Source organism: Oxyura jamaicensis, chromosome 14 (genome assembly GCF_011077185.1).
Source record: "Oxyura jamaicensis isolate SHBP4307 breed ruddy duck chromosome 14, BPBGC_Ojam_1.0, whole genome shotgun sequence".
Lineage (NCBI taxonomy): Eukaryota > Metazoa > Chordata > Aves > Anseriformes > Anatidae > Oxyura > Oxyura jamaicensis.
Window position 1 is genome coordinate 4,689,791 of NC_048906.1, and position 27,791 is coordinate 4,717,581.

The 27,791-nt window shown below is 47.4% G+C and overlaps 2 protein-coding genes and 1 long non-coding RNA gene across 3 annotated transcripts in view; 2 read left to right on the plus strand and 1 right to left on the minus strand.

Annotated features, from left to right (window-relative positions):
• GNA12 (G protein subunit alpha 12) overlaps positions 1-7,102 on the plus strand; it is a 43,017-nt gene extending 35,915 nt beyond the window's left edge. The window contains exon 4 of the mRNA XM_035339622.1: positions 37-7,102. Coding sequence (XP_035195513.1) covers positions 37-606 — 570 coding nt within the window. The 3' untranslated portion in view covers positions 607-7,102. The remainder of the gene's footprint in view (positions 1-36) is intronic.
• A 3,763-nt stretch (positions 7,103-10,865) lies between these two features.
• AMZ1 (archaelysin family metallopeptidase 1) lies at positions 10,866-26,648 on the minus strand. Its single transcript, XM_035339620.1, has 7 exons — positions 26,106-26,648; positions 18,826-19,159; positions 17,699-17,866; positions 16,701-16,829; positions 16,212-16,375; positions 14,959-15,135; positions 10,866-11,594 (listed from the first exon to the last, which is right to left on the minus strand). The coding sequence occupies exons 2-7, from the start codon at positions 19,127-19,129 to the stop codon at positions 11,025-11,027; spliced, it is 1,512 nt and encodes a 503-aa protein (XP_035195511.1). The 5' UTR covers positions 19,130-19,159; positions 26,106-26,648; the 3' UTR covers positions 10,866-11,024.
• On the plus strand, positions 19,095-22,351 carry LOC118174341. Its single transcript, XR_004754621.1, has 2 exons — positions 19,095-20,726; positions 21,132-22,351. It is a non-coding gene; the product is annotated as an uncharacterized LOC118174341 (long non-coding RNA).
• Positions 26,649-27,791: the final 1,143 nt, after the last annotated feature.

The following is a 27,791-nucleotide window of genomic DNA, read 5'->3' on the forward strand; positions in this document are numbered from 1 at the left end:
AAGGATTTTTTGACACTCTTCTTCTTTCTTTTACAGAATTATTTCCCCAGCAAACAAGATATTTTGCTGGCTAGAAAAGCCACCAAGGGGATAGTAGAGCATGATTTCATCATTAAAAAAATACCTTTCAAGATGGTGGATGTAGGTGGACAGAGATCTCAGCGTCAAAAGTGGTTCCAGTGCTTTGATGGAATAACTTCAATTTTGTTTATGGTCTCCTCCAGTGAATATGATCAGGTTCTCATGGAAGACAGGCGCACAAATAGACTTGTGGAGTCCATGAATATCTTTGAGACAATAGTCAATAACAAGCTTTTCTTTAACGTTTCTATTATCCTATTCCTCAACAAGATGGATCTTCTTGTAGAGAAGGTAAAGACTGTCAGCATTAAGAAGTATTTCTCGGACTTCAAGGGGGACCCTCACAGGCTAGAAGATGTTCAACGTTATCTGGTGCAGTGCTTTGACAGAAAGAGGAGAAACCGTAGTAAGCCGCTCTTCCATCACTTCACCACTGCCATAGACACTGAAAACATCCGCTTTGTGTTTCATGCTGTGAAGGACACGATCCTTCAAGAGAATCTGAAGGATATTATGTTGCAGTGAAGGAGAGCAGTCCATGTCTTGTTAAAATTTGCTGGAGGGTTAGATCAAAGTTTTTATCCTTTCTTTATGGCCCTTGCATGTGGTGTAGGACCCATGCTACTTACTTGGCTCAGGAATGCTGTAAACTAGCCAGTCCAAACAGAGGAGCTATAGGCCGGAGGAATCAAATGTTGATGTTAGCTACTGAATCATTTGGACTAGAAACACTACTGAAACATGGCCGTTGTAGGTTCTGTACCTAGTTTGGAATGCTGAATAACACAACCACCTTCTGCCTTCCTAGAAAAAATCTCTGACAAACCATGTATGGAAGACACTATGTTTTAAATTAATATGCTTATTTTTCAGAGACACCAGTCATACAAACTGCTTTTTTTGTAGTTTGGAGGTGCTGAATTGATCAAACTAACCTAAATATAATGAGATTGGTAGCTGTCTTGGAGAATGTTAATGGAATTTGCATTCTTAACCCTAGGAGTATAACCAGATCTTGTATGCATATTCAGTTTTGCCAAGGGTCTGGAATCCACTAATTAAGGTGGATGCACAGCTCTTGTCTGAAGGTTTTGCATGAGTATCCTGAAGCAAAAGTCTGAAACTGTATAAGGAAACCCATGTTGGAGTAAATTGGATGGGAAGTTAAGGCCTCGCTGGAGAAGGGTTTATTTTGCACTATGTGTAAAGGGTATTACATCATGGGGAAGCTGATTTCCTTGGTGAAGCAGCCTGTCCTAGAGCACCTGACCCTGTCTCTGAACAATGGGTGCTCGAGTGAGATGTACTGGGTGGAAATTCAGCACTGTTCTCACACCTGCAGTTTGGCAGTACTTGTGAGGGTTCGGTATCTCACATGGCAGAGCTTTATCTATATTCGGAAGTTTGGAACCGATTAAACTCTTACGCAAAGGCTTTGGTAGTACAGCAGCTGCTTGATTAGTTCCCAACAGCTGACTGTATAGGAAGTCCAAACACCCTGGAGATCCCAGTTTTACAGCTGCACTGATGGATTTGGGCAGCAAAACCTTGCTGTAAAATTAGCCTCTAATCTGTGTCTTAATGGGATCTCTAGCCTATAGTAATGCACGTGTAGTTCTGAATACAGTCAAGGTTGGAGTTGCCCCTTTTGGGCAGCAGTTTGTCCATAAAATTGCAAGAGGCTATGAATAGTGTTGATATGAACTGTTAATTTCCTAGCTCTCTCAGTCTGTGTAACTAACTATCAGGTGCCTTTTTTGTGTACAGACATATCAGGTCTTTTCTATTACATGGGGTACATGGACAAACTTACAACCTGCCTTTTATCTCAGCATTGTAGTGCTATTCTTTAGATAATTCTCAAACATAGCTTACTGTTTAATTTTTGTCATGGTTTTTATCCAAGAATAAAACCTGAAGGGCTGTTTGTACCCATACAAAGGCAGCAGATTCTCTGGAGTTCTTAATCCCCACTGAGACTGCAATGGCATGTCAAAACAAGCAACGTTTTACTTCAGCTGGTGATCCCATGGGAAATGTGGTCTAAAAAACATGAAAGGACAACGGAACAGGATTTTAATTTGGATAAAATCTGGAATCTTTCTTCCCCTCTGAAGCTTGCAGATGTTGTATCAGTATTTTTGTGTAGCTTCCTAACGTAGCAGTCTCTTTTTTTTTTTTGTGCAAGCTTCAGAGTGGAAAAGACGTGGCTATGCTGGCGTTATATAACGCGGTGTTGAGGTAAGAAGCAGTGAAAAGTTACAGACAGGAAAATCCAATTTAAATTTAAGCAAACTTAAACAGGAATTAGTTTCCTTGTAACAAGTCTTATTTTTGCCAGGACCAAGTCTGTCTTTTAAATGTTTATACATTTTTAGCCTTGAAGGGGAAAAATGTCATGTGACTGGTAGTCAGATGGGAGAGCTCTTAAGTTTATTACATTTGAAAAGGTAAATGCTGTAACCTTGGTTGGTGCAAATAAGTTTAGTCTTTGTATAAGGCTCATTTGTCTAAGCTAGCCCATTTGTTTGGCTGAAGATGAAGATTATTCCAACACTTATTTTTTTCTTTGAGTTCCTGATAGTGGTTTCCACTTCACACGAGACACTGGGAAAAGAGGAGGCAGTCGTGGGCTGACCTGACTTATAGGTTGACTTGATTTTACTTCCTAGTTTGCTGTGAGCTTTATTCTTTCACTAAATTTTCTAGATGGGCTAATATTAGGCTCTTTTTCTCAAATGAGTTAAGCATTCCCTTTCAACTCTAATTTTTTTCTCAAGAATTACCTCAGTTTTATGTCTGAATCTACTGTAGTTTTACCTGGGAGGCATAGTGTGGAATTTCCTGTTCTGTTTTTCTTTCCATGGTCATCCATGGTTTTGTATCCATAGTCACCATATGAGTTTAAAACTCTAAACAGAGCTAATAATGCAACATATACTTTAAGTAGCTTGATCTGCACCTGGAAAGAAACAGAGTGAGTTATCTCATATTGAGCTGTCAGTCTTGCTAGTGACTTTTTGTATGAAGCAGCAGTTTTGCACAATAAATCAGAGTTCTAGGGAACCAGTTTGCTCACCTGTGGCCCATTATTGCATTTCTTCTTTCTGTTGACAAAATGGGCCTAAGCATGATGCTCTAGACTGCAGATGGTTTGGCTCTGTAGGCTCTTTTGTGTGTAACTTGGGTTTGATAGTGTTGGTTCATACCAGGAACCCAAGATCAGGAGACTCTTCATGCAAAAGTGAAGCCCTTCTCAAATTTGCGAAGGATTTGGACCATGAGTGAAAAGGATTATTTTTCAGGTGGCAGGTAAATTTCTTTGTTAAATATAGACTCTACTTCTTGCACAACTGAGGTATTTTGTTTTTGTTTTTCAAGCTAAGTTGTAGTATAATAAAGCCAGAAAATCATGTTATGTTAAATCAGTTAATTACTAAAGCAGAAGGCAGGGAGCTTAAGTTGTACAAACATCTCAGGACAGGCTTGATCAGTTGCGTAGTCCTTTCACAAGAAACAAATAATTAAAAAAAAAAAAAAAAAAAAACTTTATTTTAAGTGACATCCTGGAGAACTTTGCAGGTAAACACAGCTGGAGAGAACATCTTTTTGTGTTAACTTTATAGGGTTATTGTTCATTTGGCTAGTCAGGAAATAGGTCACAAGCAGGATGATAGTCAGATGGAGACCTTGAACAGCTACTTAAAAAAATTTGCTGTCCATTCTCTGATGCTACAGGTCAGTGACCAGTGACTGGGTGTTGCAAGTTGGTTGTCTCTTGGAAGGACAAAGAGAGGAAGTGCTTGCAGCTTGTGCCTGCAGGAGAAACTTACGTAATCGTGCAGTTTATGTAGAAAAACTAACTAAATGGGAGTATTTCATCAAGCAGTACTTTGTATTTATTTTTAAGCTAACAAATTGCAGTGCTGTCATTTTCTGAACAATTCTGAGATGGCAATACCAGATGACAGTGAATTGGAATTTAACAAGGAAGAGTAGGAATAATTTCTATAAATGACATGCTTAATAGGCAGTTATCACTTTAAAGAAATTAAATAGTTCCTAGTGTTGATTACAGAAATTACTGGCCACTCAGCTTCACACTACAACTCAAAGATGCTTTGAGTTTCATATGAAGAACTGAACGTACTCTGTTTGGTATGACAGCAGAGATTATTTGACGTGATAAGTGGTTTTAAAAACTGAATATATTGCTGTATCAAACCTAGAACTAGTCGTGTTACAAGCGTGAAGGAGCTCATAAAGGTGTCCATTTTGACTTTCTGAGCTAACTAATGCCTGAACCAAGCAGAGTGGAGAAATATACACTAATTAAAAAAAAAGTGTAGGAAGAGCTCATCTGTATGTGGCACTACAGACTAAAATTTCATTCCCCTGGAACACTTGAAGTAGGTTTTGATATGAAAAACCTACATTTGAAATGCTACCCAGGCATTCAGTAGTCCTGGTTAGTGGGGAAAAAAAAAAAAAAAAAAAAAGAGAAATTAAAAGAAGAGACATGGAACTACTGAAGAAACTGACAACCTTCCCCAGAAGATCACTTTAGAAAACATGCCCTTTGCCTTCTTTAGGTGGCTGTATTCTGGATAATAACTTCATGTTTTGCAGCCTTTTCCATGAATGTACCTTTTCAGTTCTGAAGAACCTATTGTGCTGCATAGAACTCAAGGAATTTCTTACAAGCTCCCTTTCATTTTCAAGCAGTGTTTGAACACATGATTTTTTTTCTTATCAAATTTGACATCTTGAGGCAAAAAACAAGGTATGCAATAATACCTCCCCTACAGTGCAGCTTGTCCTGCAAACCAGACCTCTCATCATGAGACCTCTCTTGGGTTCCTATGGGTTCAGTAGTAGCCTCTTTTTCTATACCATTTTTCTAGTATAAAAACACATGGGGTAGTCAGGGATTTAATATAGCACTGCCAACGCTTTACCTCAGTCTGCTCTTCATTACTTCTGTAACGCGGGAAGTGGTAGGTAGGGTGTTTCAGCAGCAGCCATAAAACATCTATGCCTACCTTTGTAAACGAGCCTATGACAGATTTCAGGAATCGTGAAAACCAGCATCGCCTGGGCCAGATTTGGGCTGGATTAATACCAACTCCACGCACTTCTAGATGAGGACTGTCTAGCCTACTGAGGAGGTAATTGGCAAGACAATACAAAACTTAGTGCTTCTTAATATTGCCTGTTTTGTAATTAGCTGGGGTGATCTCTGTGCTGTGAAGTGGGCACTTCTTTGTTTTGACACTAATTTATTTACATAGATGGAATTGAGTAAAGCCAGGATGTTCGGAGCTGAAACTGCTGTTGTGCTAACCAGGTGATGCTCTCTCTTTGCTCATCTTGGTGCTTGGGCAATTTAGCTTGATTCTTAAAGCTTTTGTCTTCCTAACAGCATTTGGAAAGCGGTATTGAAGTTTGTGTGTGTTGATATGCTTGTCGTCTTACTGGGTGGGGAGTGTGGAGGTACTAGGTCGTCAGTGCAAGCGGTTCTGTGCTTGGCTTGCCCAACTGTATCGCAGCCTAGCTCTTGGCATATGCCCAAAGGTCGTGTCTTCTGTCCGACGTGCAGTTAATCGCGGTCGGAGAGGAAAAAAAAAAAAAGAGCAGCACTGACTTCCAAGGTAGGCATTCTGGTAAAAAGCCAAAGCATGTTGGAAGGGAGCAGGAGAGAGGAGCTATTTCCTAAACAGATCCCAAAAGCTGATGGTGCTTGAAGACTGACTGTTGAAAAGAAATGCCATCTGCATTGACCCCAAAAGGTTTGAGTGACTCCAGAGAGCTATTGGCTGTGAATTAACAGCAGCAGGCTGGCAAGGCTGTCCCTGCTGCAGCTGCACACCCTTCCGCTGTAAATCTCTCTTCATCTGCTCATAACTGGGTGCTAAAATTCAGTTTCTGCTAAAATATGGGATGGAGATCTCTGGCCAGACGGTGCGTCTTACTCCTAACAGCTACTTAACCTTTCTTCAAGATACCAGAGCTCAAGAAGCATTTCAGGGGAATGGCTAGATAAGATACTGTTTCCGTTATTGGAATAAAAACTACAGTTGATGGAGAGTAAACTTTTTGCATAAGCAGGACCTAAGGGAGAGATTCTTCTGAGGGAAGGAACAGATTTTCGAATGGCACTGCTGCTGTGCTTGTACCTCCCGTCAATCTTTTGTGCTGAGCTTAGGTGTGGGTGGTTGGGCACAAAAGCTGGCAGAAGAAAGCAGGGAGAAGGGGGATGTGGAAGAGGAGTGATCTTTTTGGTAGCTCACAAGACTTGGAAAGCATGCTCGGTGGTTATAGGTTTGAAAATGTTCAAACTCCCGCTCACGCTGAAGCCATTAACAGTCTTTAGGATAATGAGCGTTTTTCCGATGTACAGGTTAAGTTATCTGGGATGTGTAATGAGCTTGAATTGATGATCCATGATAAGCAGTATTTCTGGAGACTCCACTTAACAAAATGGCTAGTATTTATTGCTCTTGTGATGAGTTGTCTTGTTTATGGAATCAATATGTATGAAAGCAAACTGACAAAACACCAAGTTATCTCATGACACAATCACGTAGCTAGGAAGCCAATTAACATTATCTTTTTATTTTGCAATTTACTTGCTCTGTGGTGCCTATGCATTGTAACACGCATACTATGCAATATCTTTTTTTTGTTTAAACCAGTTCACTGCATTGGGCAAGAAAGGCCTGAGTTTAGCCTTAATTTTCTAACAATCACAGGAAAGTACTTTAGAAACAGTGACAAATTAAAGAAGGTTAAAAAAAATGCATAAATTAAAAGCACAGTTCCAGACTGCTCACATAAGTGTCTTTCTAGCACCAAAACAGCATCCACAATAGAAGCAGCTACTTGCTGTAATAGTTTCAATTTATGAAAACTGTGTACTAGATAAAATTATATTGTGATGTGTAAAAAGTGTATTTTATAGCTTTGGTGACTTAGTTTACTGTTTTGTATATATGAATTTTATAAATCTATTAAAACTTGACTTGTTATACTGTTTTTCATGGCTTTTATCTTTCAACAGAGTCTAGAGAATGACTTTTGCTTTGAAAAATTTTTCTGCAAAAAGCTGCTTTTTGAATAAATTACAGCACAGGCTGCATGAAACTACAGCTGTCATGCAATAAAACCTTGTTCTCTAATCTTTATGCATCTCCCACCTCTCCGGTTCTGGTCTGAATAATTCTTCCTGAACGTGTCCAGGAATGAAGGCTGGTGAAACATTAACCTATAAAAAACTTCCAACTCATTCATCTGTGACATTTCAGTAAATGTTTTAGACATTAGGACTGATGGGAAAGGGAAGGGGAGACGCAGCTTGACTTTGTGCTTATGTATTTTAAGATCAGCAAGAGAAGACAATTCAGCTTGAGCTGGCAACACCTGCTAGAGATTTCTTTCCTGCTGTGTAGTATCTGATAATAGCCATAGGAACTATCCTTGCTTCTTTTTCTGGTGCCAGTCCCCTCTTGGACTTCCTTACTTGTGTGCCGTGGTATCTTTGTGCTACGGTGCAGAACCGTTGACCTTAGAGGAGTTCTCAGCATCCCTGTTGTACATGATTGCCGTTGTGGCATCAGCTAAGTCTGCCAGAATTTGAGTTGCAGTACTTAGGAATGCTGTTAACCTTTCATGCTTGTACTCTGAAAGGTTACAGCTGCCAAATTTTGTGGCAAATCTTAATTGTTTCTTGTGTGAACTGTTAATGCCCAATCAATTTCATTGGCAGGTGCACAATTGGGAAGTCTATGGAGCAATGTTTGTCCTTTCACTGATCACTGGAAATGTTAGGTCTTCAGCTACGTCAGGCTTCTGGGAATGGCTTCCTTTTTCCCCTGGAGGTACTGAGCACTTTCAGGTGACGATATGTTTTGCCAGTGGTCAGCATCCCTGAAAATGAGGGCAAGTGGATGGCAGATTCATTATGAGCTTGTAAGAGGTTCCCAGGTGTGAACCTGTACTTCCTAGTTTGAGAGAGCCTTGGCAACAGCACAGCTCCACGTGACCTCTTTTGTTGGCTCCCTGAAAGTAAATTGGCCCTTTTCTGGGAAGAAATATTCCAGTGAATTTCAGCCCTACAAGATAGACAAAGTTTGGGCTGGAAAGTTACCTGAAGGATCATCCAACTCCACCCCCCGGCCTACGCTGTGGTGAAACTGTTCCTGGCCCACAAGTCAGCAGCCTGCTAGCTGCAAGATATGTTGCTGTTCCCACACCACTCTGTGTAGAAGTATCTCCTCAGAAACCTGCTTTATTTGATAGTATGAGTGCTGCTTAAAATGCAGGGTGCCTTATTTAGGGGCTTACCTTTGATATATTTGTTTCTTCAGTCAGCTGTTTTCTGCCCTGCTACAACTTGAGTATCTGCAGGAAAAAATAGGAATGGCCCCTTTGTGCCTTAGTCCTGGTTACCTCCTTGATTCCTCTGTGTAGCCCTGGCCAGTCACATTCCTCCTCTGCAAACCAGGCTGCCCACGGGGACGAAAGGAGAGGGTCCTTGCTCACACTGGTGTAGGCTTTGTAATGCAAGGGTGAAGTATTACTCCCCTCTGTGTTTCTCTCCCTGTGCTTGAGTGCTGCTGGCTCTGGACAGTTGCTACAGCTCTGTGCACCTGTGTTGTGAGCCTGACCAGAAGCTCCTGGGCACCCCAACCTCCATATTCCCAGGGACCAGCAGTGCTCAGACCCCTTCCTCGCCTCCATGTGCTGAAGGACTTGGACATGTAACAACCGCTTTCTTTCTGCCTGGCATCACAAGGCTGCGTCCGGCCTGCAGGCCCCACTGAGCTGCCACACAGGTAGGAGAATGGCCCTGCTCGTTTACTTCTTCCTTCTGGACAAGCTGAGCTGATAAGTGGTGGTTCTGTCACTGGCAGTATCAAAAATACGTTAGTGGTAAGTGACAGCTCTTCAGCAGGCATTGGTGCTCTCACAACAGAGCTAACACAAGTCTATAAACTGAGTGTCACGTAGGGAGTTTCCCCTCTGTGACTTCTGCTGCAGTGCAAGTTGGTTTTGTGCCACCCCTCTTCTGTGTTGCCTTTGGACTTTATGACAGAAAGCCGTCTCTCTCCCTCAGGCCCTATTGTCACCCCGAGTTTATGGTATCTTTTGGGAAACTTTCGAAAGTTCAGCCTAATGATTCACTACGGAATCAAGTAAGAGCAAACAAAAAAGTAATCCCTTGCTTAAAATAGTAAATCTGTTACAGCAACGCATGAGCAAGCGTGGGGCGGTATGCGGATTTGTAATCCTGGTAGGATTTGGTTGGGGAATTTCTGCTGCAGGGCAGCATGCCGTGGCCGAGAGCCCCTCGGAGGCTCCAGGAGAGGGCGGCAGCAGCGGCCCTGCTGCGCTGAGCCAGGGTGCGCAGCCTGGAAGGGGAGCTGCCGGGAGCTGCCATCGCCATTCCTGAACTCAAATTCCCTTTTTCTCCCTGCCTGAATCATGCTCGAGTGAAGCTGCTTGTGTGTCCTGAATTCGGCTGAATTCATGCAAAATCTTTTCTGCTGTCACAAGTAGATCTCGAGCTTTTCTAGGACGTCTTCCCCTGATTCTCTCCCTACCTGCCCCAAAAATGCGTTGCAGGGTTTTAGACCCTCTTGCTTTCAAAGTGCACAGGGCAAGCACTGTGGAAAGCCCGAACTATCAGCTCCTCTGAGGGAAATATCCTCTCTCACCCCCCAGTTGAACTGGACCTACCTGCTTTCCTGTCCTTTGCAGTTGTTAATTCAAAGATATTTTTAGATGGGGGAAATCTGAGTGTGGCCGTGGCCCTGTGAGCTGTAGGGAGCGTTATCAGTGCTGCAGCCTGAGTGAGCTGCGGGTGGCAAGGGCCAGCCTTCCCCGTGCTGCTATTACAGGGCTTGAAAGCCATCAGCCTCTTGAGCTCCAGCTATAAATAGCTGGAGGGGAACAGCGTGCCCCCAGCAGGGAAGGCAGCTCCCGGGGCCGGCACAGCACCCGTTCTCCTTCGGTGGGTGACCGAAGGGAGCAGAGAAGAGCGAAAGGAATGGGGTTTTGCCTTCTTGAGGCAGGGAGAGGAATGCATGTGTACATCCCCCTTTTAAGTTAATAATCAATGTGTGTGTGAATGCTTTCTTCTTGTTTTTTTCCCAAAGGCTTTCTCTGCAGTGCCAATCTGCAGAGGATGTGAGTAGTTCTAGCTCACGGCTCCAAGCCTGGCTTTGAACTTTGAAGTGAGGCAGCTCTGGAGATCCCCCGGAGTGTCCGCCAAAAGACAGCCGTCACACAAACGCTGTTCTTTAGGGCTGGACGAGCTGCCTGGCAGCTTTCTGCTTCGCTCACTACCTCCGTGCCCGTCCGCCTCCGTCTCTCCCCCCTCACACACAGCTGTGGTCTGTCGGCAGGGTTTGGGCAGGGTTTGTGCTCCCGTGCTGGGCTCAGCCGATGGGGCAGTGAACGGAATAGAGATGAACGTCGGGTTGGGGGGAGAGAGGGAGGAATAATAGCTGTGCGTCAGACAGAAATGCTAAGTAGGAGAGCTCTGTGTATGGGAAGAGAGCTGCCCTGGTTAATTTGCATCTGTTTGTTCAGATGGCCCGAGCTTCTGTGTGAATGTGTTTAGTGTTTAGCATAGACCTCTTCCCGGCTGACTTTGGACCAAATGAAATACAGCATGAAAATCAAGTGCCTACATAGGACTCGACAGGAATTTAGAGTCGTGCTGGAGCTTAGACCAGCACAGGAAAAACCCTCACCAAAGAACTGATCACATCAAAATGAAGTTAGCAATCTCAGAAAAAAAAAGAAACACCTTTTATTCCTGGGGGGAGTTCCTGTTTCTCTCTAACAGCAACAACTCGTGGTGAGAGAGCTCAGAAACAGGACAGTAATGCAACCAAAGCTGTGGGAGCAGAGCTGGCCCATCCCAAGGCAGACCCTCGCTAGTTCTCCTCCCACCGCCAGCGATGAGGGGATGATTCCCCTTTGGACAGTTTTCTGGAACTCAGTTTCCTCCTCAAGGAGGAGAATTTGTCTCCGAGAACTTTCCGCAGCCCGGTGCTGTCCCTAGCAAAGGGCAGGTCCTTCTTCATCACGGGCAGCTGTCCTGTGAACATCTCCCACTTGGCCAGCGCGTCCACAGCCTTGTCCACCTGAGCCAGCTCCTCCTCGGAGACATTCCTCTCCAGGGCGGCGATGCAGGTCTCCAGCCACAGCTCATAATCCTTAACGATATCTGTGGCCTTGGTGGGCCCGGCGAGCTGGGGCTGGCTGTGCGCCTCGGCCAGCGAGCCCGACTGCTCATCCTGCTCCAGCTCCTGGCCGATGGACAGGGCCTGGCTACACGTGTCCGGCGTGAGCGGCTCTGACAAGGAGGTCACCGCCTCCGAGTCGTTCTCGCAGCACATCCCGGAGTCCGAGCTGACCGCGGGGACGTCCTCCGAGGCTGACAGGTCTACCGACTCTTGCCTCGGCCACGTGGACAGCACGGTCTGTGTCCAGGCGTAGAGCTTCTGCGATGAGAAGGGAAAAGGCAGCATTTTAGAGAACGAGAGGAAACAGGTATGCCTTTCTCAGTGTTTTGGGGTAAACCTGTCTGTCTTAGGATGCTGTGGTGCTCCCTGCCAGGGGCAGGGGCTTTCTCTTCTCTTCCTGGAGTCAGTGGCCATGGCAGAGCCAGCCCCATCAGATGTGGGCAGAATTTGCCTTGTTATTGAAGATAGTCAAGACAAATGGCACAAATCCTCTCCCTCATTTCTGCATGTGATTTCCACTAGAGCCAAACCAGTGCCTCCCTAGAGGAAGCTGTGTCACTACAAAAGCTCCTGAGATAGCGGGGAAGAATTCTGGTTCATTGTGTGGTTGACTCCTGTGGCAATGCGTGTTGTATTCCTAAGAATAGCTCCTCGCCTCTCGAGCTGAAGTGCACAAGTTGGAAAGCTGGGCTCCAGGAAAGAATTAATGAAAGGAAAATGTCTGAGACAATTTCCTTTTTAAATATTAAACGCTACAATGTGGCATATAGCGGGTTGCTTCTGGCACATTTATTTCTTGTGCTTTGGGGGGATGAATCACCACTCCAGTCACCACTGGATAAAAGGTGATCTCCCTGTCTGCCTTGTTGGCATTTTTTGTTTGTTTTTCAGCTTTTTCACACCCTTGTGGCCTATTTCCTCAGCTTTCCTCTCTGCAGCTCCTGGCTGATACTTTTTGCAAAGCACTGCGCTTGCTTTGGAAAAGCCAGGAGTGACGGGTACAGAGCATTAACTTGGGTTGTGGCCCCAGTGCACCGGTCGCTGTGCTGGGTCCATGTGTGCACCTGTGAGCCTGGTGCTGCCGTGTTTGAGAAGTGGGTACAAAATTTGCAGTGCTACAGAGCTGCCTTCTGCCGGAGCATCCTCCTTCTCCCTTCCCCCTCTCCTCTTCTATTGCTCTCTCTTCAGGCAAGTGACAGAAAAGATAAAGAGCTCAAATTGAGTGGGTGGGAGAAATCGGCCCTGCTTCTCGTTTCAGTCTGCGCATGGAGCCTCAGGGAAGAATTTTGTACAAGAATAAAATGGACTCTTTCAGCTAAGTCAGTCTGCCCTGCCCCCTCCCTCTGGGGCAAGTCAAAATGCAAAGGGACAACTTTTCTCCTGCCTCATCCCACCTCCAGCAGCCCTTCCCTCCCTCTGGGCTTAAAAAACAAAGAATGCACCAGAAGCTGCAGCAGGAGCCAGACTGGGGAAGGGGACAGCAGAGCTGTTTGGAAGCTGCCAACAGCCCATGATTTTGTGTCTCTTTCAACTCCCAAGACTGAGGATCTTGGAAAGAATCACAACTGCTACTTAGCAAAATTCCCTAGAAGAGGAAAAGAAACTGCTGAGATGAGGATGTTCAGAGAACATCTGGATTATTATTAATGGAAGGAATAATTGACTCGAGATCACTACCAAAACCCCAAAATCTTTCCTGTCTCTCATCCCTGGGTGACTTATTGCCTCAAAGATGTTCACATCTTTGTGGGTTTGTAAGGTGGCAGCCTCTTTAAAAAAAAAAAAATAAATGTTCTCAGGTATAACTGGAACGGGACACCTTACCTGCAGGCAGGAGCACGTGAAGTCACTAGGAAGGAAATCTGTGATCTGACACCAGGGGACTCCAGTGATGGCACTGGAAGTTTTTCAAGCCCCCATGCCATGGCAGTGCCACCATGCCCCATCAGCAGGTTGGTCACACTGTGCTTGGGAACAGATCTAAGCCATGCTAATGCAGCCCATGGAGAAGAAACAATAGTACTCTAGGACATGGGTCTCTGCAGTGTTAGCTAGACTTAAAACATTATTAGACTTAAAACATTGGCCCTTAGCCAAGCTCCAGTCCTCACAAATTCATGATTTAGCTTTACTAAACCAGTATTTGTACCCTAGCTAGTGAACCTGCAAAGTCTGCAGAAACTGTGGTTAACACCAGGGCGAGGATACAGCTGTCCTGCGTTCTGGTACAGGCCCTACGTGCAGAACAGCCCGGGATGCTGCAGAAGCAGCAGGTGGAAATGCTGGTTGTGCTGGGGCAGTGCAGTGAGAATTGGGTTGCTTTCAATTTTCAAGACAATTCATCGCGGAATGAGCAGCTGCGATGACAAAATGGAGTATGTTTCTGAGTGCAGCTCAGATAAATAAATTGAAGGGCTCATCCTCCTACAGAAGGACCGGTTTCCTGTCCCACGTGCTCTTCTGCCTGCAATCTTGTCTCAGATGCAGACGTTTGCTGCACTACCTGCTCCTGGGGAGGAACGGTTTTGTGTCTGGCATTTCCTGTATTTATTGTGAACGTCTGGGGCTGCTCTGCAGCAGGTGGGGATTCTTGCTCGTGCTCCAGAGGGAGATGTGACTTCAGACATGTACTTGGCTGGCCACAACCTCCCAAAATATTCTTTGCAAGTAACTGTCATCTGATCTGATATTGTCTTCAGATGCTCTGTCCTCTCTTCGCAGAGTTGCTTAACTACTGAGTTCATCTCTGACTTTCCTATCTCCTCTCTCAAGGCAGCAGCAAAGCCTCTTGCAGAGATTATCACAAGTGTCTCCTACAGGCATGTACTATATCTCGCTGAGCTTCCACTCTCAGGGAAGCAGATGTGATGGTTGGCAAGTGAGGCCTTTCTTCAGCTTTGTGTTCCCTGTCGCCAGGGGATGCTGAGCCAATTATGGTTTTTACCGCAGGTGTAAAGGAAAAGCATTTCTAGAAGGGCTTAATGCAGACAGCAGTTCTCTTCTAGAAAGCAATAGCTGGATGCTGACAGGTCAGGCATTTAAATAAACCAGAGTATGTTCCCCTGGTGTTCTGGGCGATTTGGGCACCTCTCAGGCAGAAGCAAGAAGCAAGCACCAGACGGCTCTAACACCGCACAGACACACGGGTGAGCAGCAAAACCACGCAAGCGTATTTTCCCCCGCAAGCTTTGACATGCTTCTGTGCATCTGATTGCGAGCTGAATGAAACTAGAGGTGTCCCCGTTCTCATTCTGCACGCATCGCGTTACAAATATAACCCACAGACTTTAAAACAGGCAGCCGTGGAAAATCCTGTCTCTGAACATGATGCTTGTCAGACAGGAATAATAAGCAAGGAGAAGATAGGGTACGGAATGAGAATGGTGAGATTATTTATATTCCGCTAGCTGTTTGGTTGCCAAATCCAGCTTTTTAGACAACAGAGGCAGGAAAACCCTTTCTAAAGTTATGGGAGTGTTAGTGCTGCATGTGGTGTTAGCAGATCTATGGGCTTAGAAACTTGCCCTGCATTTAACATGCTGCTGTAGTGCATTTAGCACCGTGGTTTGGGGTCAGCAGCCTGGCAGCTGCTCCAGGAAGGGCCAGGGGCTCTGTCGCTCACCCTGTAGCGCTCGACCAGCTTGAAGCCCACGACGTACTGCAGCTTGCGGAGGCAGATGGGGCAGGGCTCCAGCGGCCGCAGCAGGGCCTCGTCCAGGCTCAGCGCGCCCTGCATGATGCACTGCAGCCAGCGGCACGTCCCCAGGCCCATCAGGTGGCAGATCTCGTGGCAAGTCACCTGTCAGGAAGGCAAAAATCACAGCAGCACACGGTCATCCGTGCTTCCTCATCCCCTTCCTTCTCCCATTACCACTCCGGCAGTTTAACCGGCTCGGCGTGGCCATCCTCTAGCCTTGGCTTTTCCAAGGGGAACACAGCTCCCTGCCTCCCAGGTACCCAGCATCCTGATTTGGGGGAGGAGGGGGGGATGCGAGTTTTGGAAGCAGCTGTAGAAAGACCCCATAGGTAGTGTTTCAGGCAGTGCTGCTGGAGCTCTCTTCCCCAAGAGGTGGTTGGTTTGGTTTGGTTTGTTTTTTTTTAAAGGAGAAAAATCAGTCCCAGTGGGGTCTGAAGAGAGCAGCACAGTCCATGTGAGAAATCTGTAAGAAATTATTGGCAATAACAGATTGGGGTCATTCCAAAGCACAATGTCTGTGCCGAAGCAAAAGCTAAACTGGAGTCAGCTGGCCAAGCGTGACTGCCTGGGGAACTGGGAGCTGTGGGACGGCTGAGGATGGAAGGTTCTCCTCCTCCCATTGCCACCTCATTCCCTTTGAAATTCTACAGGAAGAGACCCCAGACTAGAATGTCCTGAGCAAACACAAGGCGAGGCAGAGAGAAAAGGCACTGAAGGCGTTGGTGCAGGTGCTCAGCGTGGGCCAACATTGCAGGAAACGCAGCAGCAGCACTGGGCACGGGGTGAGGGGTGAGCACTCACAAAGATGATGTGCTGGAAATGGACGGGACTTAAAGCATATAACCACATGTGCAAACTTGTCTAATGTATTTTTCTCATCCGCCCACGTAAGCAGGTTGGACAAGTGTTAGTGCCTGGTCCTCTTCCCTGATGGATGCCTGTGTCTGAGGAAGACGCACCTGCCCAGCTAACCACTAGCTGACACAAAACACCATTAGCTATCCAAATTGATCTCCAAGTACTTCGTCAGCTAACAGGTCCTACTGCCTGCACATCTCCTGACAAGCAGAAGACTAAGTCTCAGGCTTCACTGGGCTGAGAGGTGGATTATGCCCAGGCCTGAAATATTGAATCTTGAACTGCAAGAAATACGGGGTGCAGGAATGTGCCAGTCCTACCTTACAGCACTGGACCATCTCTTGGGCACTGAACGGCAAGGTCCGGTCTCTGCTTTCCTTGCTGACATGGCCTAACCGTTCCTTCTGCACGAGCGGATTCAAGCTGCTACAGCTACCATGGGGGAAATCCCCAGAAAATCTGGCAAAGCTGCAGACTCCCACTTCTGTAAAGAGAGGCGCGTGTAAGCTTGTGACTGTCTCTCAGCTTAGGCAGCACAAAAAGAAAGCCGTGATAGCGCAGTCCAGTTTAGCAGTGTGGTAAGACATGCTTCCAAGGTCTGCAGCACCTCGGTTACCTTTGCCTGAAATAGCAGCCCTGGATCAGGAGCCCTGAGATCCCAGTTTTAAATTGGGAAAAAAAAAAATCTTTCATCAGGCAGTGGGAAAAAAAATAAGACTTGGTTATTCTAGTCTCCCAGGGAAGGCTTCCTGGTACAGTGCTGCCTTATTCATTCCCTGAGCTAGGGGATCATTGGACATCAATCCCACCTTGTCCTGGCAGGAATTTGCTGAAGGTGAAGCTCCAGGTCTCACATGGGTAAAGGTCCAAGAGAGTGAGTCCAAGGACACACAGAGCATCCATGGGCTTGTTGTTCTTCAGGAAGTTCAGGATCCCATCTGGACAAACACAAGAGAGATGGTCATTAACACGAAGCATCCTTGGAAGGCAAGCAAGAGCCAGAATTCCTCCTGCTAACGGGAAGGAGCACGTAATCCAAGCTGCATTTAGGCAGAGCTGCTGGACCCGGTGTCTCGGATGGAGAATCGCAGCTGTGCAGCCCATCCTCTCAAATCGCAGCACAAGCAGACCTGGCTTTTCAAGTGGTGCTGAGCACAGCATTAGGGCTAAGCAGACCTGAGGGCAGAAGTGTAGATGAATTCAGCACTGCCCCATGGAAATGAGCACCTGGAACTACCAGAACTCCCCCAGGGGTGTTTCAGGGCTGTGCTGCAGCAGCCCTACAGCCACGGCATGGGGGCTAGGACAGGCACACGCTGCCCCTGCTACCTGCGAGCAGCTCGCTCCAGATGGGTGTTTGTGCACCACGAGTTTGGCAGCTGGCCAACCCATTTCCCTGGGGAGCTGTGTGACACTTGAACCCAATTTCCGAACATGAGAAAGGCTGCTGAATTCCCCACCTGCACCACCCAGGCCACGGATTTACTTTGGCTCTGGACAGGAGGTGGGAGAACTCGGCCCACGTGAGATCTACAGTGCCTTCCCCCAGAGCTGATCCGAGCTGGATCTAAACAAAACAGTGCTGAAAAACACAAACAGCAGAGGAAAATGTGATGAAAGTCACTTTGTTTTTTATTCCTGTTTCCAGCCTCAGAGTTCTGGCTTTTCCATGGGAACAGGATTTCTCCCTTTTCACTCCCTTCCTCGTCCCCTCCCTGTGCAGGCAATGAAGGGATATTGCAGGCATTTCCTATTTTCCATGGTGCCAGCAGGCCAGGCTGGTGCCAGGACGCTGCCAGGTCCTTACCTGCGTGAAGCTGCACCCTGTCCGAGTCCTGGCTGTGGCGGTAGCAGCAGTGGATGGAAGAGATGGGAATGGAGGGAAGGCACTTGACACGGAGCCCCAGGAAGAAGGACTCAACGCAGCTCTGCAGGGAATCCAGCAGCGACAGCCCAGCGGGCCCTTCGATCAGGTCTGCGAAGAGAAGCCGTGGTGTCAGTGCTCTGGCGTCAGGGTGAACGGCCAGGTCTGACGGGGTTTTGTGGGGCTGGCCACAGCGACTGGGCACAAGGCAGGCTCGTTGTGAAGGTAATTGCTTACTCTGGGATGTGGCAGCCACCGCCAGGCGGCTGGACAGGTATGGAGGAGAGGGGCTCTTTCAGAGGTCACCCTGAGAACTGGTGGTGTCTCTCACAGCAGTGCTAGGAAGGTTATTTCTGAGATAAGCAGCCCGGAAGGATTGGCCTGGGGACAGGGAGCTGTTTGTTTTTTATAAACTGGCACGGATGGAGTTCCAGAAACACCATTCTATCCAGCATTGTTTTACATACATGTGTATATATGCACAGATATATTTCTAGCAAGTCTCACCCAGGGGCACACACGGTGCCGTGTCCGGAGAAGGGCTAGTGAAGGGCCAGGAACACAAGTCCTGTGAGGAGCAGCTGAGGGAACTGGGGTTATTTAGTCTGGGGAAGAGGAGGTTCAGGGGAGACCTTATTGCCCTCTACAGCTAGGGGAGGTTCAGGTTGGAAATGAGGGGACATTTCTTCTCACAAAGAGCAGTCAGGCATTGGGACGGGTTGCCCAGGGAGGTGATGGAGTCACCATCCCTGGAGGTGTTCAAGAAAAGGTTGGACGTGGTGCCTGGGGACAGGGGTTAGTGGGTGATAGTGATGGTAGGGTGATTCGTGGACCAGATGATCTTGGAGGGCTTTTCCAACCCTAATGATTTTATGATTCTAAGGTATTTACCAGGGAGCCATACTGATGGATGTCATCATGACTTGTACTCTGGACTCGGGGCATGGCACAACCTTTGGTATTACCGACTGAATTTTCCATCCAGAGGTTAGTCCTTGGAAGAGGCTGATGGGTTAGTAGCGTTTGGCACCACCTCCCTCCCAATGTTTTCCAGGAGTCACCCGCATTACCTATAGGCTGCAAGTATATGTGCTTCCGACAGAAGCTCTGCTTCCTCTGCAGCATGGCGTGATAGAAGGTTTCAAAGTCTTCGGGGGCATCGGGGTGGCTGAGGAGCCAGTCGAAAGCCGTCCGGATGAGCAGCGTGCAGAAGAGCGTTCTCTGCGGGTTGTAGGCTTCGGAGAGGAACAGCTTCTCCGCCCTGGAGAAAGCTTTGGCATAGAGCTCCTGCAGGGCTGGGTTGGTCGAGATCAGCGCATCCTTCAGAGCCCGGGGCCCGAAGCTGAATTCCTGAGCATGTTTGCACTGCAGCATTGCGGAGAGGCCCGCAGGCTGTGGCACTGCCTGCAGGAGCAGAGGCAACCATCAGCACCAGGGACCTGTGAGCCCCCTCCAGCTTTGCTCTCGGAGCCGTTTGCCCCAGGCTCCCAGCTGTAAGGCTTGGCTGGGAGCTTGTAAAAGCTTAGTGCTGGCCAGGAGCCCTATGCGTTTACGTGAGCGCAGCTGTGACAGGGTGCTCTACATCTGCGTGAGTGTCTCTGGTTTATGGACAGTGTACCAGTAGATGGTGCTCAAGAATGCATAGCTCCATTATTACTATCACATGTCTGGATTAAATCAGGTGGTTTTATTTTTTTTTTATTTTTTGGTGCTCCATCCCAAAGTCCTGATAATGTGGTAAATATCTGTGGTGTGCATCTGGCTGTGCTAGCCCTCGTTGTTGAAAGGTGGTGCTCCTCTTTGCTTAGGGCTCTCAAAGGGCACGGTAGAAAAAGAACAGAGGTAGGGCTTGGTCTTTTTTGTCTATCAGAAGCCTGAACTCCTGACTTACCAGGCACCAATAACAGCAGCTGTTCCTGTTGACAGTTTCCTCTAACAACTTTCAATCCTGGCTCCTAGGCACTGACCCTGGGCACCTGCCCAAGGAATATTGCCCAGCCCGTTCCACAGGTGGGATGTGCTGCATGAGACTCGTGCAGCTGCTCTGCCTCTCCAGTGAGATCTGCGTGGGCCCCCTGCCATCGTGTCACCTCGTGAACAGCTCGTGTCAGATGTCTGACATCAAGGACGCTAGATGAGGCAGCAATGTTGAAGTGGTAAATAAAGAGCAAATGAAAGCCTGCAGCAGAAGGAAATCAGTCGTAGCATCTGGGAAATATCCTTTCCAGGGTCTTTTCTAAGGCCAGCAGCAGGAGCCAGGCACCTATTTCCAATTGCAATTTAGGCACCAATGGAAATTCCAGTGGAATCTCAAAGAGAAGAAAAAGAGGAAACAATGTACTACCCCTATGGCTGTTCTACGTCTGGATTTTACTGGAAACATTTGTGTGCCCAGTAAAACTGAAGTATTTTGCAGCAGTGCTTTGGACAAAGCTGCCTGCTTACAGGTACGTGCTCCACCTGTGTAGAGCAGAATGAAAACATACAGGTATAAATGCACAAAAGCACAGAGCTTCTAGGAAGAATTTTATCTTCTATTAGGCAAGTTAATACCAGTTTAGAAGAAACCAGGTGAGTTTTCTGGGTGGATAAGCCCATGTATCAGCTGCTGACCATCACTGTTGTAACAGCATTATGCAATCACAGGAGAGAGGAAAAAAGGTGAAATATTTTTATGAGGAACTGGTTAAGTCTGTAATTTAAGCAGCTCTACAGCCAACTCTCAACACAACGGTGAATTCAATATTTAAATAAGAGCACCAACATGAGCCAAATTCTTTCCTCAATTATGCAGAGATGTCTCTGGTCATTTCACCGTAAGAGAAAAGTGGCAAACCATTAAAATTCATATTAAATTTCTTTACATCTAACCCTCGGGAAGATATTTGTATGTATAAGCAGTCCTTAAAAAAGACTCTTTTTGTAATATCTCTTTTGGAGCTAAAGGCATGTTGCATAGGTGACGGCGCAGGTAAGCAGTTTGCTTTTATTTTTGCAAGCTTTGTGTTTCGCTAGCATTAAAGCCTAACGGCAGACAGCACAGTGGGATTTGAAGTAGTACAAGGGCCCTAATCCAAGGGAAGCTTAGAAATAAAGTCTGCGATGCTTTCTCAGCAACCTCTTCTTATTGCCCCCAAAACATCCATGTTGCTTCTGCTGGATTTTTACGAGTAGCAACCAGAGTACACGTGAGGTGGTTTTGTGCTTTGTTACCAAAATCTCTACACTTCTGGCTTGCTTCCAAATTTGAGAGCGTGAAGGGAGATTGTAACCCCACTGAAGTCACCAGAAGTTGCCTGGGGGTTTAGTAGTGCCAAGATTTCATTTGTTCTGTGCAAGCTTTAAATACCAGCATCATTTTTCTGATCATATGCAGAACTTACACTAGGAAACTATTCATTATGTTAAAATCACTGAGGATGTGTGAGCCACTGCCTGCCTGTTGCTCCCAAGAAAATCAAGCGGAGGCTTTGTGCTTGGTCCAGGTTGCAAGTGGTCTTGTCAAAGATCACTGCTTTCATCAGCTCTTCCTGGTGAGCAAATGGGTATGCGGGAGGAGGAGTTGGTTAGAGAATGAAGAGAATTTTTTTTCTTCTTTTATTTTCTAAATGGGAAGTAGCAAAGAGTGAATGTATGCAGCAACGAATACAATGAGCACACAGTCTTTTAGCATGTGTTCCCTCGGGCTCTCTCATGAAATATAGTGTGTGCCCAAAGATATGGGACATACGTTGTTTCCCAAGGCTTCCTAAAAGGGGATATTCAGCCCGCATCAGACACTCCCAGCTATGAGCATGGGCATTTTGTGAGCATCCAACATGCCTAAGGATGTCCATGATTACACTTTAATGGTTTGAAAGCTGAAGGGCAAGAATTCTCTTGCAATGTTCGGTCTAGAGCAGTGGGTGCCTCCTCCCTCTGGGCACTCTGGTTTTGCTCCCAACAGAACAGCAGCAACGCATTGTATTGGCCACATCCAGCACTGTTACTTCTATTTAACAAGGTTTTCAAAGACACTTCACTGAAAAAATCAGTGCTTCAGAAAAGAATTATGGATATCTTTAGCAGCTTAAAAGAAAAGAAACTGTTTTACAACATTAACTGCAGTAGACAGTATTTGTGCTTGATGTAATACAGGGATATACTGTTTCATTAACTGAAGTAGCGTGCAAGGGCCTTGCAATTTTTAGCTCTTGTGTCAAGGATGCCTTGCATTACTCCCTGATGCAGTGCTTCAGGAGGCAATGGCATTTTAGCTTAGGTGGGCATTTTTTCCCTTCAGTTTTTAGGTTGCTGAGGTGGTGATGAAGGAGTGGAAGCACCAGTGCATCTACATGCACTTCAGGTATGTAGGAAGAAGACATTACGTCTTTAAAGCAAAAAGCAACTAATTTGACCTCTTAGCCAATGACAAGCCGTAGGACTTGATTAGCAAGTTCTGAGGAGGAGAAAGCAATTCTTATTATTTAAAAGGCCATTAACTTGTAGTTGCACTTGAAGAAATCCTTTAAGCAAAATTATATTAATTTAAAGATCTACTGCAAGTGGAGGCACACGCTGTGTCCACTCTATCATTCTCTACTTTTACTATTAGAAGAAAAGCATCCTACTTCCAATCTGAATTTTATTATTCCTACTTGCAGCCATTTGCCAGTGTTACATTTTTTCCAAAATTGGGAGCACCCCATTATTGGGTCACAGGGAGGAGCGATGCACATCTATGTAGCAGGAAACATGAGACTACGCCCTGTTGGCACCCTGCAGGATCCCTAACAGGGCAAGTGTGATTCTGTGAAGAAGGAGCCAGCCTCTGCCAGGAATCCTAAACTAAACCAGGCTCACTGGGACCACACAGACAGCACGCAGAGGCGCTGTGCTGCACCAGCCTTGGTGCAAGAGCAGTAATTCTCCCTCTGGAGGCTGGCTAGTCCTAGTCCCATCAGCTCACCAGTGGCTTTTGGTAACCTGGGGAGGTTTCAGGTCAGATGGGCATATTCCACAAATCCTTTCACTGTGGAATGTGGAGGGTTTTTTAATGGTGGGTGTTTGCACAAGAAATGCCCCCTAAATCCAGTCTTAACACGGCTGTGCAGCCGATATATTCCCTTTGTTACACTAACCTGTAAATGCTTTTTATGTGCAATTCGGGTTACTCATAAATTATTCCCTTTACAAATCAGGCGCCTATAAATTATTCCCTGTAATTGAAAATTACCTATGAATTATTCTTTGTGTAAGTCATATACATGTCACTTATTCTCTATTATATTGACATTGCTTTCTTGGATAGCTACGTGTGGGGCTGACAACAACAGCGTAATTCTCCAAAGCTAAGGCTGTACCATACAGCACGAGTTCATGTGGGACAGTCCAACAAAGCAGAAATGGGCTGGTGTGTGGAGAATCTGTGTTGCACAGTCCAGAAAAGGGCCTCCAGTACCAAATGGATTTTGGGGGTATTTTATGAAATTTCATCCTAACGTTGTAAAGATTGTATTTTATATTTATTCATTTATAAAAATAAATATATATGTTATATATGGGTAAAAAAATGGTCATTCTAATGTCATTTATTTTCTAATAAATGTAAGTGTAAGTCATTTCTATCTCTGTGGGCTGTGCTCATTCTGTTTTTTCCCCCCTCAGCTCTTGGGTAGTATTTAGAGCCAGACTTATTTAACTGGGCTCTTCGGATGTCAGAGGGACATTAGCAGAGTCTGTTAAAACTGATTAATTGCTTAAGTTAGGTGCAGTACTGTAAACAAGCAGTGGTAGTGCAGAAAATTCATAGCCAGTCAACAGCAGTGTAAAACCCAGAGCAAGCAGAACAAGCGTTAGCTAATTATCAACACATGCCCTAGTTGCTTAATAGCTCTTTTCTGGAGATTTGCAATTGGTATCTGCTACTGCTACTCTGAGAGCATTCTCTCCTTCCCCTGTATAACACAGATGATAGCCTGAAAGCAATTCTTTCAATTTGTTTGCTGATATGTAATAGAAAGAGATTTTTCTTGAACACTCAGTGGGTAACAAAGTCCGATGCAACGGGACACAGAGAAGACGCGGAGGTGTGCGAGCTTGTAACCCCGGTGCAAATAAAGTTCTTGGTATTCCAGCTCCTTCCTCAGGGACCTAAATGCAGTCCCTTGCATGGAGCAAGGCATTGCATACTGAGTAAGCTCAGCTCCTGAGGTCAGAACAAATCTGTATTGTCGGGCTCAGACCTGAAAAGGGACAACTAATGGGGGCTGGGGGATCACGGGACGCTCAGCACTTCTCAGGATCCATCTCCTCTGCTCACAGAGAAAATACACCCCAGGCCTGGTGCAGCCCCATACTTGTACCCACAAGGAACTGCAGCATCTTCTGTTCCCTTTGCATTCAATGGCTGCAAGACTTTTAATTAGATCTCTGTGTGTTCCCACCCATGAAGTTAGATAAAAACCTTCTGGCCTCGTGTGCTGCCAGCTCCCAGTAATATTTGTGTGTCATGTCACTAGAATATGCTTGTGACTCTGAAACAGATGCTTTGTGTGGTCTCTCTGAAAATGAGTCATTCCTGGAGCTGTGAAAACCTTTAGGGATTCACACGTGCATTTACTGGGAGGAGAGCCTACCTGACATGTAAGTGTGATGGATGTGTTATTGCCGCAAGGCTCAGCCCTGGAAGTTTGTCCTCACCTGAATCTTCCTCGTGAATGTACTTGGACTGTTGGGCAAGGCAGATGGACAGCCCATATGTGGAAAGGTTTGCAATATTAAAGACTAGATTTGTAAGGGTCATCGAGTACCTACGATGGAGATGGACGCTTGCAGAGTATTTACGAATGCTTACACATCTGCTTTCCCTTGATTTTGTTTTATGTTCAAGCCTGCTCTCTTCAGTACACTCTACTTCACATGAATATGTATTAAGGACATGCGTTATCCACAGTTTGTCTCCTACCCGAAGGATCTTATTTATTCTATACTCATGCATAATGCTACATTTTTTTTAGTACTTTCTATTTAAGGATCTCTAAGTGCCACACAAATATTAATGAACTTATCTGTGCTACCCTCTGGAAGGAAAGACAAAAGTACACACCCTTCCCCCCCATCACCCATTTATTCATTTTTGGTGGTCTGTGATTTTCTCTGTTCATTTAATCCAGTTAAACTTTCTGTGATGTTTCTCCCATGCACATGTGTGATGGAGAGCTGGCTACACTCTCCTCCCCTTGCTCTTGCATGCAACAAACCTGCATGGTCATCTGGTTACTTCTTGTGCATTTGACAACCAAAGACCCAAAGGCACCAAGATGCAGAGAACACCACCTACCAGCACTATACAACACCCCTAACATTGCAGAGATAGCTGGGCTCTCATCATTCACCGCTCTGGGCGCTTTGCTCTTCATCATACTTGTCTAGACAGACTAAATGGTTTCTGCAAGACAACCCCGGTGTTAGCCAGGGAAGAGGCTGCAGAGTTTCCATACAGATGAATGCCCAGACAGGTACGGCTCTGCTTAGATGTTCCCTCTGGCACAGGCGTTATAAAAGTGGTTCATCATGCAGTATAAATGCACTGTAATGCCGTGTCTTTTTCCCCAAGAAACCGAGTGCTTTGGGAGGGCAGGGGATGCTCCTTTTACAGGGACACCAAGGTGGTACCTCCACCAAGGAGCCCCAGAGGCAGCATGGCTGTGGTGGGCAGACCCCAGACCCGAGGTGTGCCCTAACGGGGGGGGGGGCAGCTCTGCCAGCCGGGAGGTTGATGGCTGAGGGGCAGCTTCTGGGAACTCTGCAGCCCCCAGGTCTTGCTCTTGGGACGCCCGAGCCCCCCAAGCCCTGATGCTTTGGAAATGGGGCGAGGGCAGTGGCTGGGGGGTGCCAGGAGGTGCTCCCCTAGCACCCTGGGAGGACTCCCCGAGCCCAGCCGGGTGGGATGCACCCAGCTCAGTCCCAAACCCCCGGGGGGCTGCTCCAAGGACAGCCCCGCACTCCGGGTGGTGCCTTTAGGGCGCCCTCCACCACCTCGGGGCGGGGAAGGGGATACCCTCCGCAGGACCCCATCACCCGGGGAAGGGGGGGACACACACGAGGACCACCCCAAAAACACCTCCCAGCCCAGGACATTCCCCAAGCCGGACCCCGTCCCCCGGGGGGCGAAGCCCCGAGCCCCGAGCCCCGAGCCTGCACCCCCGGGGGGGGGGACAGGAGGGGACAAAGTGGGGGCGACGTGAGGGTCCCCGCGCCCCTTCAGCCGCCCGTTACCACCCGTCCCCCCGATTCCCTCCGGCGACGAGGAGGCCCCCGCGCATCCCCCCGCCGCCCCCCGGGCCTGCAGGGGGGGCTCAGCACTCACCGCCCGCCGGGCCGGGGCTGCGGAGGCCGGGGAGGAGCGGCAGGGCCGGGGCACCCGCTCGGGGCTGGCGAGGCGGAGCGGAGCCGGGCAGCGGCGGCAGGAGGAGCAGCAGCAGCAGCAGCAGCAGCAGGAGGAGGAGGAGGAGGAGGAGGAGGAGGAAGAAAAAGGGGGAGCAAAAGCCGCGGGAGGGGGGCTTGGAGAGCCACCCCGCAGCCCCCGCTTCTCAGGGAAGGGGGAGCCCCGGGGGTGGACCCGCTGTGCTCACCCCTTTAACCCCCCCTCCCAAAAAGGGCCCGTGGCGAGGGTGCCCCGAGGGGTGCTCGGGGTGCTCAGGGTGCTGGTGGTGGTGGCAGGTCCCTGCCGGGATTGCTGGAGCCTGGGAGAGCAGCAAAGTCAGCCCTCCTCTGGGAAAGGGTGCTCCTGGAAGGGCCTGGGGGTGAGCAGCGTGACTGCCACCAGGAGCGAGAGGCTTTTCATCTGCTTTCTTAATGAGAGCTGAAGGAAGGAGTGGGTGTCTGGAGACCAGAGCGGTAGTTATGTGGTTACGCCGGAGCCTGATGAGATCTCCGCCATGGGAGTGGCGTTCGTGTTCGCCTTGATGCGCCTCTCAGGACTGGTCCCAGGTTGTCCTTTAATTTGGGAATATTATCTGTTCTTGGGAAAGTTAATTATCCTAGAGGAGTGGATCTCCAGCCCCATTGCTTCATATATTCTAGCTTTCATGTTTTGATCCTTTCGGTGCTTTGATCCTTCGTTTCTGCCATCCCTACAAGGAAGGACAAAGGAACATCCTGGCTGGGACCAGAGCTTGTCCCCAAGTGACTCAAGCTGATGTAAAGAATAAAACTTGTTTACAGGCTCAGGAGCTGCAGTGGTCCTTGCAGCCCCCATGCCGCAAGCACAGCCAAGGGCTTTTCGGGGGGGGGGGGGGCAGCAGAAATTTCTCCCAAGCCAAAGTGGCCACAGAGGAGGACAAATTGCCCCCTGCTGTGCTGCGGGGTCAGCAAGAACCGAATAAGAAAACCTGGGCTCTGCGTTGCTCTTAAGTCACCGAGAGCATCACTGGTGAAAAAACTCCTTAATTTGCTGCTGTCCTAATCAGGATAAGAGGAGTAGCGGTGGCTTCAGCCTCCTTGTGGGAAAGCTCCCCGCGATGCAGCGGGTGGGGAGGGCAGGAGTCCTAAGGCCTTGCAACAGCATCCCTGTCATCTGCCCGCCAAAGCAGAGGAGATGCCCTCTGTGCTGATTTAATTGGTTAGTGCTTGTAATTAGAGTGTATTTGTATTAATTAACTTAAATGATCTATTTGTGAGTTGCTTGTTGCACACCACCAGCCTGCTCAGAACAATACAGCCCCAAGCAGGCGGCTCCTGCCCTGAGGAAGCCAAGAGCTGAACCAGACAAAAACACTCTCCAGACACGGTGTGCCCAGGAATGCCTCTCCCTGTTTGTTTTTGCTCAGAAACCATCTAACGCATCTAACCTCAATATTTAATACTTGGCTCAGCTGCCAGCCCACTGACTGGTCAGCATAGGTAAATATGACAAAATGGGATAAATGCTGTGAGAAACAATCCTGTGATGGTGCACTGATCCTGGGCAGGTGGGGGGGGGGGGAGCTGGGGATTCCCTGGGAGAGGGAGATTGGGATCAGGAACAGAGGGGTGGATGGGGAAACAGCCACAT

Excerpts from the sequence above, each read along its gene's own strand:
- AMZ1 (XM_035339620.1), bottom strand. The coding sequence starts at position 19,129 with ATGCTGCAGTGCAAACATGCTCAGGAATTCAGCTTCGGGCCCCGGGCT. Across the intron at positions 16,830-17,698 it reads CAGGGTGCAGCTTCACGCAG|ATGGGATCCTGAACTTCCTG; the intron begins GTAAGGACCTGG and ends GTGTTTGTCCAG. Across the intron at positions 15,136-16,211 it reads AGATGGTCCAGTGCTGTAAG|GTGACTTGCCACGAGATCTG; the intron begins GTAGGACTGGCA and ends CCTTCCTGACAG.